The 13484-nt window shown below is 43.1% G+C and overlaps 1 protein-coding gene across 1 annotated transcript in view; it reads left to right on the top strand.

Moving 5' to 3' along the window:
• The first annotated feature begins 1716 nt into the window (after positions 1–1716).
• FHDC1 (FH2 domain containing 1) overlaps positions 1717–13484 on the top strand; it is a 34274-nt gene continuing 22506 nt past the window's right edge. Inside the window, 3 exon segments of the mRNA XM_007466714.1 lie at positions 1717–2196; positions 12713–12774; positions 13443–13482. Coding sequence (XP_007466776.1) covers positions 1717–2196; positions 12713–12774; positions 13443–13482 — 582 coding nt within the window.

Raw genomic sequence — 13484 nt, forward strand, 5'->3', positions numbered from 1 at the left:
ACCGTATGTACCTGTGACACCAGTTGTTGTTAATAATGGCTAACTATGTACCATCTTGGTAAGGGTGTACACATATGAGCTCATTTATTCTCATACAAACCAATGGAATGGTATATGCTTATAGTATAGAGGAGGATGCTGAAACATAGGTTAGATAAACCACCTCACCCCAGGTTGCACACCTAAAGAAGCAGCAGAACTGGGATCTGAGGAAAAGCAGTCTGTTCTTGGAGTCTCCCCTCTTACTCCCAAGGCAGTCCTGCCTTTTATGTATGATTCTGTATAAAAGATTTAATAATATTTGAATTAGTGATATCAGATCATTTACTCCTGTAGAATTCTGCATTGTTTGATGAAGATGTGTAACTATGAGCTTTGAACAGTAATACTGTAGAAAGATAATTCCTCTCAGAAGTCCAGTCTAAAAAGCCCCTCCACATGACCCTTTATGACCTAGATGAAACAGCCCCCTTTTCACACACCCAAATAGTTGGGGTGCTCATTCCACAAGCCTACACGGGGCCCCGTGTTCTACATCTCCACTTACCTGTCCTCACATCTGAAGAACTGTAGTTATTTTGACCCCTGTTTTCCCATCAGGTCCCCAACAAATGAACAAAAACGAACATTTAAAGGTCAATAAAAACACAAGCCACCAAGATAAGTCAGTGACCGAGTGGGTAAGGGGTAGCCGTGTGGCAGGTGTGATTCAGGCAGCATCCCCTTGTGTGTGTGTGTCTTCTCTGCTGATAGCGTCACAGAAGAAGCAGAAGAGGCACTGAGAAGTTCTGGTGGTTTCCAGAGAGTTAAGCTCCAGAGAGCTTAACCAGAACCCAAAACGATCGCATCGGAAGTGACTGTGGAGGTCAGTGCCAACCTCCTAATTTTACAAATGAGAAACTCCAAATCTAGTGAGGCAAAATGGCTTTTCTAAAATTGTAAGCAGTAAAGCTTGATGTAGAGCTGGAACCTTTTATCTTCACGTCCGGCATTCTTTTCTCTATTTGCGGGGAAGCAGAATCACCAAGTGTAGGGTGAAGACGATGGCACTGACTCCAGGGGAAGGAGTTTGGCAATTATTTTATCATCCCCAAATGCCCTGCCTATTATATGCAAGGTGGAGGATGCCCTTTGACCCACTAATGGGTAGGGGACATGTCTGTATTGGAAAAAGACAGAGTCACTAGGGCTGCAGCCATTTGGGTAATTTCCCCAGGGGTTGGGGATCCACTGCCCAAAGAAAACGAGCCAGTTAATGAACAAGTAGCTTGTTCAGAAAGTGAGCAGTACTTGCTGAACCTATTGCAGGTTCTAGGTAAATATGTGTTTTATTGATGAATGGAAGGTTTCCAAGTTGGATTTATTGCTGCTGCTTTGGCGGCATTTCCAGGTAGTAAAATTTGGTTCACATTTAGAAAAGTATTAGTCCCTTTTAGTTCTCTTTTGGATGTGTGGCGCCTCATTGATTTTAATATCCAACTACTCTGGGAGCACTGGCACTGGCCTCGGAAGGGAGTCGCTAGTATAGCAATGTTTTCCTGCACTGATTTTAAAGTTGTTTTATCTTTGCAGGTTTGGAAGATGACACACAACGCAGTTGCCTTTGCTCTGGCGGCAGACTAGCGGGCGGAAAAGTATGACACAAATTTGATGTTGGTGTCTGCTTGTCTGCTTCCCCAAGGTCAAGAAATTATCTCCTTAGAAGGCAACAGTACTATGCACGTTATGAATTGTGTCTCCTTGGTCAGTGATAAAGGAAATGGGAATATTGCCACGACAGCTGGATTCATGATTGGGCAAACGCCGCCACCACCACCTCCTCCTCTACCCCCTCCACCTCCACCATGCCCATACTCAGGGAAAGGGTTTCCTCCCCCTCCCCCTCCCCCTCCACTGCCTGGGGGGCCTCCGGTCCCACCTCCCCCCCCAGGACTACCCCCAACCTCTCACCTGAACGGCTACAGCCACCTCGGTAAGAAAAAGCGGATAAGGAGCTTTTTTTGGAAAACCATTCCAGAGGAGCAAGTTCGTGGCAAAACCAACATCTGGACCTTGGCAGCCAGGCAGCAGCATCACTACCAAATTGATACAAAGAGCATCGAGGAGCTGTTTGGGCAGCAAGAAAATACCACTAAGTCTTCCCCTTCTGGGAGAGGAGGGCCTTTAAATTCGTCCTTCAGGGAGGGCAGAGAAGAGGTAAGAATGGTCTGCGGAGGGATGGCTCTCCCCACACTGCACTGTTTTGTGTTTGGAGACTTGTGTACATTTCAAAACCTGCTAGAATCACTGAGAAGTAAGATAATGCAAGTGAACTGCTTTGGAAATGATGAGCTTGAGCTGAGTAGCAAAAAAGTGTGAGAGGCATGCGAGCCGTATCTTGGCAGACATCCCAGAGGATGGTGACCTCATGCGGGGAACATGCTATCTGGAGGCCTCGCTCCTGGCCTCCCGGCAGTGCCTTGCCTCCAGCACATCTGCCTGGTTTCCCCTGGTGGAGCAGTTCTGCTGAAACCCAGTATTATGAGTCACCATTGAAACAAAAACCTGAGCTCCTGAACTCAGTTACCTGAGATTAACTGGAGGTTTCTGAGGCAAAGTGCCTTTTATTAAATAACATCATTAAATAGTGTACATCCTTAGACTTTTATCTTTATTTTTCCCTCCAGCTTTCTTTCCACAAGTGCTGTGAGGTGGCCTTTGTTCTTCGGATCTCTGAATTAAGCGTTGGCCATTGTGGAACAGATTCCAGAGAGCCAAAGCATAAAGCTATTTTCAGATAGACTTTCTACAAAGCACATTTCCAGTGAACAGGAACTGTATTACTTTGAGGAAAATATAAAGCTAGCAAGTTAGGACTTCCCTAGCGGTCCAGTGGTTAAGACTTGCCTTCCAACGCAGGGGGTTGCGGGTTCGATCCCTGGTCAGGGAGCTAAGATCCCACGTGCCTTGTGGCCAAAACCCCCAAACAAAAAAAAACCAGAAGCAATATTGTAACAAATTCAATAAAGACTTTAAAAATGGTCCACATCGAAAAAATCTTTAAAAAAAAATAAAATAAAGCTAGCAAGTTATAAGAAGGTAAATGAAAGCATGGCTTCAGAGCTACAGGTCACCGAACATCATAGAAACTGAGTAAAAAATTACATTTCTAAGTACTCTCTGGTTAGAAACATGAAAGTAAATTAAGAAACCTCTATTTGCTAGAAGCAATAATTAGGAAACCGGGGTTAAAAGAAAAGAATGCTGTCCCCCCCACCACAAAAAAAGCGGGGGGGCAACAGAAATGCATCATCTTTTAATCTGTTGTAAAGGAGCAGAGAAAATAGGTCAAAGATAGAGCTGACTAGATAAGAGAGTGGGCAGGCAGGGCTCTGGAATGAAGTAGCAGCTCTCTGCATTATTGAATTCTTGAGCTGACAGTATTGACCTCTTTTCTCTGTCTGGCTCAGGAATTCACTTGGGGGCCCTTGAAGCTGGAGGTATGGTCCCCTGTTGAAATAGCCAAGCGTCTATTTATTATAAAATGTGGAGAACCCTAGGACTAGAATTAGGCGTGAGCTGTGAGATGATTTGAGAGGAAGTCTTCAGGACGTCCTTAGTGCCCTCCTGTGCTGAACCTAGCCTTCCCTGCTCTTTCCTTTATGCAAAGGCCTTTTACTTCTCAGTGCATCCTTTCAGTGTCAGAAGGAGCAAGAAGTCATTTCCTTAGTACACTGGCCTCTGCCCCAGCTCCCAGCAGAGGCTCCCTGCTGGCCAGTAGGTCATGCTCACCAGTGTGTCCTAGCTCTACTTACTGGCCTTGAAGCATTTTAAAGGAAAGAGTAGACGGGTGCATGGAGACGGAGCTCATGTCTCAGGAAAGCCCCTGTCACACACAGAAGGGGGTCTGGCTTGATCACGCTCCTGGGGAGGCAGCTGACCAGGTTAGAATGGGCAGTGTCCTTTATAAACTGGGGACGTTTATTTGGCCGGTGATAGTTCAGGGGGCGGTGTGGAACTTGCTGCTTTATGTTAGTGACTTCAAGAGGGGTTAAGACCCACTGATGGAAGGAAGTGGCAGGGTGTGTGGCATCTTTTCCCACCTATGGCAGAAGCAGAGACGTCCATTTCTTAGGCCAGATCTAAAATTCAGGTTAAAAGAATCTTTCTTTTTGCCTCTCTCCACCCTAGGTACATTTCTTTACTCTTTTTGTTTGTTTTTCTTTAACTTTAAAAAAAGAAAAAACCTGAAACTGAACAATTATTTTTTAAATGGTGGCAAAATATATATAACATAACATTCACCCTCTTAACAATTTGTAAGCGTACAGTTCAGTGGCACAGAAACATCCACATTGTTGGAAGGCTGCCATCACTATCCATCCACAGAATCCTCTGCATCTCGCAAAACTGAAACGCTGTTCCCCATTCTTTCCCCTGCCCCCAGTCCCTGGAAGCCACCCTTCTACTTTCTGTCTCTATGAACCTGAATACTCTAGGTACCTCACACAGTATCTTTTTTTTTTTTTTTAAAGAACCATTTAAGAGTTTCAGAAGAGTTGTTTTTTTTTTTTTTTTTTTAAAGAACCATTTAAGAGTTTCAGAAGAGTTGTTTTTTTTTTTTTTTTGGCTGCGTGGCATGTGGAATCTTAGCTCCCTAACCAGGGATCGAACCCACACCCCCTGCATTGGAAGAGCAGAGTCTTAACCACTAGACCGTCAGGGAAGTCCCAGTATTTGTCTTTTTGTGACTGGACTGTTTTACTCAGCATAATGTCCTCAAGGTTCATCCATGTTGTAGCATGTACCAGAATTTTAAGGCTGAATAATATTCCATTGTATGTATATACCACATTTTGTTTATCCAGTCATTTGTTGATGGACACTTGGGTTGCTTCCACCTTTTGGCTTTTGTGAATAATGCTGCTATGAATGGTGGGTGTGCAGATATCTTTAACACATGTAGGTTCTAATCTGCGAGATAGCAGTCTAGAAAGAAAAATTAAGTCGCCATGACTGTGTATCATAAGGCAATCGAACTCTTCAACTTCTCAGTACTCAGGTAGGATAAGTAGTGTAGGTGGATGGATTTAAGGGCAGATTAGATAATATTGTCACATCACAGAGGGTTACCCAGAATTAGTTTCCATTTTTCATGCTATCTCCAACATGGCTAGAAGTATTATATATACTTTTTTTTTTTTTTTTTGGTAAAAGAATATAGTACATGCTGTTTTCTTCCCTCATTAGATTTTCTTTAAAGAAGTTACAACACAGCAGAATGATAGTCTAACATGGACCGGTAATACATCTTCCAATTCACTCTGTAGAAAGTGGAGTCCAGGGTTGAAACTGTGTGGACTGGAGAATACATACGTAGCATGTTTGGCCGAGGGACCCATCCTGAGCCTGGAAACGTGGCCTTCCCATCTGCTGCCACACAGCTCATAATTCTGAAGGCTCAAACATGCCACGGATCAGATTACGTTCCCTTGAAATGTAATAACCTCCTACAGAAATGGCCTGCCATTATGAGGTTGGCTCTGGCTTTAAAGGGCCTATAAAGCACTACAAATAAGTTCCTTTATACTACGAAGGAAGAAGTTACTGGGAGACAGGGAAGAGCTGGGTTTGGGAGTGGCTGAATTGAGGTAGAACAACATCTAAAATGGTAAGTTAGAACATGTAGTAAAGGGGGAAAAGGTTATGAAATACTACCTTTGTATCTTTGCTATAGACAAAAATTAACTTGAAGAAGCTACAGACGTTACAATAATAAACTTTAGTAAAGCAATTAGAAATAACAAAGCGTATTGCTGGGGATAACAATAAAGAGGTTCAACTCAAACTCCACCTTCTTTTCCGAGTTTGGTGATCTCACATTTGAGAAGCCCCCGTCCATCTGTTAACACTGCTCTTCAGCCCCTCGGAGCTGGTTAGTTGGGGCTACCCTTGTCTCCCTACAGAATCTGAAATGCTCTCAAGGCAAGGACAGCCCTAGCCATTTGGTATCCTCCAAAGAAAGTAAACTGAACTGACAGAACTGAACCAAGTGAGCAAAGGGGCTATCTTATAAGGTATCAATATGATAAGTCAAAATAGGGGTTCACAGAGAAAACACAATAATATGAATAGGGTCTAAGGACATAATGTGAAACCTGGCAACTATAGCTGATAACGCTGTATTCTGTAATTAAAATTTGCTAAAAGAGTAGAACTTAATTGTTCTCGCCAAAAAATAAATAAGTTAATATGTGAGGTGATGGAGGGAATGTATACAAGTATAGAGTGTATACATATATCAAATCACCATGATGTGCACCTTAAATATCTTAGTTTTATTTGTCAATTATACCTCCATAAAACTGAAATTTAAAAATGAAAAAGAAAATGCAAACATTGAAACACTTGAGGTCATTCACTATGGTGTCTGTGGTAATATTACAATTAGTGTTAGTTAATTATCCCACATAAGAAATAATTAAAATTGCTTATTAGAAAAAGAGAGGACAGGAAAGAGAGAGGAAGGAAGGAAGATTGGTTTTTCTAAGTTTATGAAAAGTAATGTTATTCTCCCACACAGTAATTCAGGTATCAGTCATTCTTTGTCAACTTTTGTTATGGTCCCAGAATGTTCTAGAATTCTGAGACATGCTCAGTTGAGAACTATAGAAACTAGGTAGAGTATTTGAAAGGGAAAAAAAAGCTTCAACTGGACTATCATTTTTTTCCTCAGAGCTGGGGGAGGGACATTTCCCAATGAATAGCCAACCAAAAATTTAAAAAGAATGAAAAACCATCAGAACCCAAAAGCTAAGTCTATATTAGTGGATACAGGAAGATTTTTAAAATATTGCTTTTCAGATTTGACATAGGATTGAAATAACTACTATTTAGTGTTTCTTAAGTAGGTAAGGAAGCCTCCTTTGACAAACTGAAGCTAAAGTGATTTAAGAATTTCTTCTTCCACCTTAAGGACATTACGCTAAATGAAATAAACCAGTCACCAAAGGACAGATGCTGTATGATTTCACTTATATGAAGTACCCAGGGTAGTCAGATTCACCGAGACAGAAAGTAGAATGGTGGCTGCCAGTGGGTGGGGAGGGGAAGCGGGGAGTCAGTGTTTAATGGGGACAGCGTTTCAGTTTTGCAAGATGAAGGGTTCTGGAGGCGGATGGTGGTGATGATTCCACAACAGTGTGAATGTACCTATTGCCACTGAACTGTACACTTAAAAACCGTTAAGATGGTAACTGTTAATGTGTATTTTACCACAACTAAAAAAGAAAAGTTCCTTCTTCCTTTAACGAATATGGGAGGCAGATTTTGTGGTGGATGGATGAGAGTGCAAGAACTGCAGAAGAGGAAACAGAGGAGAGCTTATATGGAGGTTTGAACAGGTGGGGCTGGGGGTGTAGCCATTCACATGCTTCCCTGAGCACGCAGCACTGCTGTTTCAGTGCTTCAGAGGGATCTGAACAGCCCCACCGCCTGGCGGCCTGTGGGGAGACTGTTACGAGAGCGGGTGGGACGTCTTTGCGGTGGATGAGCTGAGCCCATCGCCTGACGTCTTTGCTCCCCTGTTCACCAGGGATGGCGTAACTCTTGGGTGGGCCTTTAACGGGACAGGCCATGAGCTCTGTACGTGCTGAGTACACCTGCCTCAGCAGGCCTGCGGTGTCCAGAAGAGTAGGTACGGATTAATTGAACTGGTGGGGAGGGAGGGGCCAGGTCAATTCACCCCTGTTCCCAGGGTTGCTTGTCTCCACCTGTGCAGTCCGCGAGGAGTGCGCTCCTGGGAGTGACTCAAAAGCACCTCTAGCTGCACACGCTTGGGCGTCTGAACTGCCGGCAAGCCTTTGGGAAGTAAGATAAGCTAATTTACACATGTAGTGATAACCCTCTTTAAAGGACTGTGTAATAACACCGCTTTAGAAGGCTGAGTGTGATGCCCTCTGAGACGAGACTGCCCGTGCACTGGGCAGAGCTGAGGATGCCCGGAGAGAAGAGCACTGTCCCTGCCCTTATCAACTGTCTCATTTTCCTGTGGTTTGGAGGAGGTGCTGGGCTTTGTCTTCCCCCTTAACGCTGCTCAGCGATGGCCAGCCCAGGTTTTCCCTTAGGAGTATTGCCGGATTCCCTTAAATTAGTGACCAGTTTCCTCGCTGGTGACACAGCTGCTGCCCCAGGCGTGGCCCCCTGTGCTCCCCGCGGCCTGAGCTCCACTCCCGGCAGCCGTCTCAGCTGGCAAGAACGTGAGTCCTGGCCTTCATCCCACAGGTACAACTCTGAGGTCACCAGGGGCCTCGGCCAGGCCCCGTGGATGGCTCTCTGCAGATCTGCCCCCATTCCCAGAGAAGTATCCCAATGTGGATACTGGGCTGGTGGGGAACCTTCCCTACTTCTCTGTTCTCCTATATCCGCAGCAATATTGAAAGTCACAGGAACTAGAGTGAACAGGAACCAGAGAGACCCTGGGGCATTTCAGTTCAGTATTGCTTTGGGGAAGGTATAAAATGACATCTCTGAGGCTTGGTTTCCTTATCTGTCAAATAGGAACAGTAACAGTAATTTCTCCACCACTTTTCCAGCAATAATAGCTATGGATCTAGGCTGAGGATACAGAGTCCCAGAGGGTTGAGGGGTGAAGAGGATGAGGGTGTGGCTTGGGTGTGGAGGCGGGGAGGGTGCTGCCGTCAAGGGTTAAATGTAGCAGGAGGTGGTAATTTAATGAAAAAATATAAAAAGTTTTTCCCCCGTTCTGGATAGAAGTGAGTGCAGAGAAAGCTCTTCGGATATATGTATATATATATATATAGCCAGATCAATGCACATGCTCCTACTTTGTAATTTGTGAATTATAATAAGCATATAGTTTCTGTCTTAAATTTAGATTCCTCTCTTTGGTAAAAGCTTTCCTCTTAAAGGGTGTTAAGTTTGACAGGTTTTATTCTCACCCTTTCTTTCCCCTCTCCTCTCCCCTCCCTTTACACTGAACTTGAACTGTAATCTGTGGGTAGGATTCCAACAAGGAGCCTGTCCTTTTAGCTTGGGAGTTTAGTTTATGGCTGGCAGGTGATTGTGTTAACATGAAATAAACCCCTAGGACAGTAAATAATGTGATTGTTTAAGATTAGTCTTCAAAAGAAGGCAACCATACTCTTGTAAAAATTTAACCTTCTAGCCAGGAAGTCCCATTAACTTTGGTTAACAGACTTGCTGCCTCTTATAAGCTTAGAAGCAGGCCCGGAGATCAGGAATTTAATCTGAAACCTGATTCTTTTTTGTTCACAGTGTATCACATACTTTTGGAAAGAAAGAGCCTTATAACAACATTCCTATTTCGCTCGTCTCCCTTTTCCAAAAAACAAATGGGGAAAATTGTGGACTTTTAAAGTTATCTTTCTTCCATGTATCCTGGATATTTACTTCCAAAGAAATGGCTTCTGTATTTAACAATACCCACCCCCTGAAAAAAGATTCTGTCTAAATTTTAGTCTGATAAAACCCTTCCAAATTATTACAGTAGTTCTCCCTTATCTGCGGGGGATACGTTCCACGACCCCCAGAGGATGCCTGAAACCTTGGATAGTACCAAACCCTCTATACACACATGGTCCCATGATGGTTCGACTTAAGATTTTTCTCCTTTATGGTGGTGTGAGAGCAATAGGCATACAGTAGAAGCCGTTCTTGGAATTTTGAGTTTTGATCTTTCCCCACTAGCCATTTGCGGTACAGCCCCTCTTGTGATGCTGGTGCAATGGTGGTGCAGCAGCTCCCATCAGCCATGCGATCACAAGGGCAAACAATCGGTACACTGACAGACATTCTGTTTTCCACTTTCAGTACAGTATCCCATTAATTACGTGAGATGTTCCACACCTTATTATAAAATAGGCTTTGTCTTAGATGATTTTGCCTAACTGTAGGCTAATGTAAAGGTTCTGAACACATTTAAAGTAGGTTGGGCTAAGCTGTGATGTTCGGTAGGTTAGGTGTATTAAATGCATTTTTCAGTATTTTCGATTTACGGTGGGTTTATCTGGACATGAGTCGAGGAAGATCTGTACTGTGATTTTCTCCTACACATACGCGACTATGATAAAGTTTAATTTATCAGTTAGGCACAGTAAGAGATTAACAACAATAAGGAATAGACCAACTATAATGTCAGCGAACAAAAATGGATCAGCTGATCTAAGAAAGACGGAAAATTTTATTTGAGCCAAATTGAGGATTATAACCCGGGAACAGCCTCTCAGAAAGCTCTGAGAACTGTTCCGCCCATTAGAGGTCAAAGCACAGTTGTATAAATTTTTGAGACAGAGGACTGTGCATTAAATGACGTATTATTGACAGTTTACACAGTCCAGATCTACCCGTACAAAGCGAATAGTGGGTCATAGGTCATGGTGGCCCCTTACAAGATTAAGAAGGAAGGTTATCTCCTAAGGAGTTATCTTGTTGATGCCAGGAGAATGTTGCTCTTTATGGTTGAGCAGGTATTTCTGCTGATGGGGAGGTTTGGTCGATGCATAAGGCAGATACTCAATGCACAGTAGAGGGGAAAGAGGAGGCCAAAGGGCAGAGAAAAATTTTTATGTTTACATTTTCCTTGACTTGCCTTAGAATACGAATTTTTATTTCATCGATAACAATGTACTGTAATAAAAGTTATGTGAATGTGGTCTCTCAAAATATCTTGTACAAATTTAATGCCTTTTCCATTGTAACGAAGCACTTATCTCACACTGTGGCTCTAACTTTTGCAGTTTAAGGCGCAGCAGCAAAACTAGCAAGAATTTCTTTTTCCTCTTCAGAATTTCATGGATGGAAGATTCGTTCTTACCGTAGATCTTAGCAACCTCAGCATACAAGTTTTTTCTTTCCTTATTGAGAACTTTCACCTTTTCACTTAAAGGAAGCTCTCTACGGCCTCTCTTTGGCATATCTAAGTTGCCATCATCAGTACTCCTGCACTTTGGGGTCATTACTACGTAAAATAAGGGTCACTTGAGAACAAGCACTGTGGTACCGTGACAATAACCCCATGACCAAGGTGGCTACTAAGTGACTAACGGGCAGGATACGCTGGACAAAGGGATGATTCACGTCCCGAGATGTGAGATTTCAGATTTCATTACTTTGCTCAGAACAGCACACAGTTTAAAACTTATGAATTGTTTATTTCTGGAATTTTCCATTTAATATTTTCAGATTTCTGTTGACCTAGGGTGACTGAAACTGTGGGTAAGGGGAGACTACTGTAATTCTGAACAGCTTATATCTATTGCAGCCAAAATCTGGGTTTGGATGGTACATTAGAATAGCCACCATATTTTATTAAATCAAAGATGATCCATATATTATAAGACATATCCTGATTCCAGAGATATTCATATGCCAAAAAACAAAAACAATGCATCTTAGACTTGGTAAAATACAGCACAAAAGTTTTCCTTTTTAAATTCTGAGTAAATAAAGTGTAGGACGCTTTATTACCTCCTCCTAAAAGGGCTACTGGACATACATATTCTTTCCCAATGAAAATAAAATTTTCCTTTAGAAAAATATTAAGAATTTTATTATGTTTCTGAAAATAACAGTGTTGGTCCTTTTACATCCCTGAATCAGGGTTGGGACTCACTCTGCAATAGCTTCAGAGTTCAAATCTCATATGATTCTTGCTATGCAAAGACATCTATTTCCAAATTAGGGCTTTTAAATGTGGACTATACTATTCTAAGAGGAAATTGCAAAATTTAGAAAATGTTAATATAATTTATTTTAAATTATACAATATTAAAATAGATCTATATGGGAATTCCCTGCAGGCCTGTGGTTAAGACTCAGCGTTTTCACTGATGTAGGCCTAGATTCGATCCCTGGTCAGGGAACTAAGATCCTGCAAGCCTCATGGCACAGCCAAAAAACCCCAAAAAGATATATGTAATTATTTTTTTAATTAATTAATTAATTTATTTATTTATTTATTTTTGGCTGTGTTGGGTCTTCATTTCTGTGCGAGGGCTTTCTGTAGTTGTGGCAAGCGGGGGCCACTCTTCATCGCGGTGCGCAGTTCCCGAGCCTCTCACTATCACGGCCTCTCTTGTTGTGGAGCACAGGCTCCAGACGCGCAGGCTCAGTAGTTGTGGCTCACGGGCCTAGTTGCTCCGTGGCATGTGGAATCTTCCCAGACCAGGGCTCGAACCCATGTCCCATGCATTAGCAGGCAGATTCTCAACCACTGCACCACCAGGGAAGCCCAGATATATGTAATTATTACCATTAAGGAAATATATATTGCAGAAAGTAAATTTGGGGAGATAATAGTATTTTTTTTTTGCGGTACACGGGCCTCTCACTGTTGTGGCATCTCCCATTGCGGAGCACAGGCTCCAGACGCGCAGGCTCAGCGGCCATGGCTCACGGGCCCAGCCGCTCCGCGGCATGTGGGATCTTCCCGGACCGGGGCACGAACCCGTGTCCCCTGCATCGGCAGGCGGACTCTCAACCACTGCGCCACCAGGGAAGCCCGAGATAATAGTATTTTGATATTCATAAAACTATATTAGGTACATCAGTTATTCACCAGATTTACATATTGGGAATTACTCTCTTATACATTAAAATTGGTGTTGTATTTTGATAGGTTTTAATTCTCTTCTTTCCTCCAACTCTTCTTATTCATACTTTAATAATCTTACGTGTCTTTGTTTTTTTCCAGATTACTATCTTGGATGCAAAACGGAGCATGAACATTGGGATATTTCTAAAGCAGTTTAAGAAGTAAGATTTTTGCACACATTTGAAACTTTAGTCACATCCCTGCTAGTCAGCATCAGAGTCTGTGGGTGTGAGCTGAAATGCAGATTCTAACGAGGGAAAGCCATCCCTCATACTTTCAAATTGTTTTTAGACACATGGCTTGAGGAGGCCCCAAGTGTGTGTCGCTTTCCGCTGTTTTCCTCCATAAAAACATAATCAGGTGGCTTGGAGTCGAGGGAGAATTACCTTGGGGCATCTGTCCACGCCTGACATGTCAGGGAAATTATAAATTCACCTGAGGCGTTGCTCCATGAGTGGAGGATGGATGGGTGAGTCAAACAGTGTTAAATTCACGTGTCCTCGAGTGGAAAGGAGAGGGCTCTGGCTCCAGGAGTCTCACAGAACTGCTTTTCTTCTCCCAGAGAAGACTCCCAGTGGTTGTTGCTACCTTCACCCTCTCTGGGATGCCCGAGGATGGTTTTCTGGGGAAAGGGGCCTCTGGTGTATCAGGATCCCTGCTTTCCCTGGCAGTGGGGCTCTTATGATCGCTGACACAAAACCACCCATCAGACTGGGAAGGAGGTGGAATGGAAGGGAGGGTGGAGGGGGTTTGTTTTCATTTCCCCTGGCTTGTGTTTCTTTGGCACTCCAGGCAATGTGAAAGGGAATCTGATCATTGTCTTTTCAAGGTCTCCTCTGTCCATTGTGGAAGATATTCATCAAGGAAAGAG

Source organism: Lipotes vexillifer, unplaced genomic scaffold (assembly GCF_000442215.2).
Source record: "Lipotes vexillifer unplaced genomic scaffold, Lipotes_vexillifer_v1.1 scaffold498, whole genome shotgun sequence".
Taxonomy (NCBI): domain Eukaryota; kingdom Metazoa; phylum Chordata; class Mammalia; order Artiodactyla; family Lipotidae; genus Lipotes; species Lipotes vexillifer.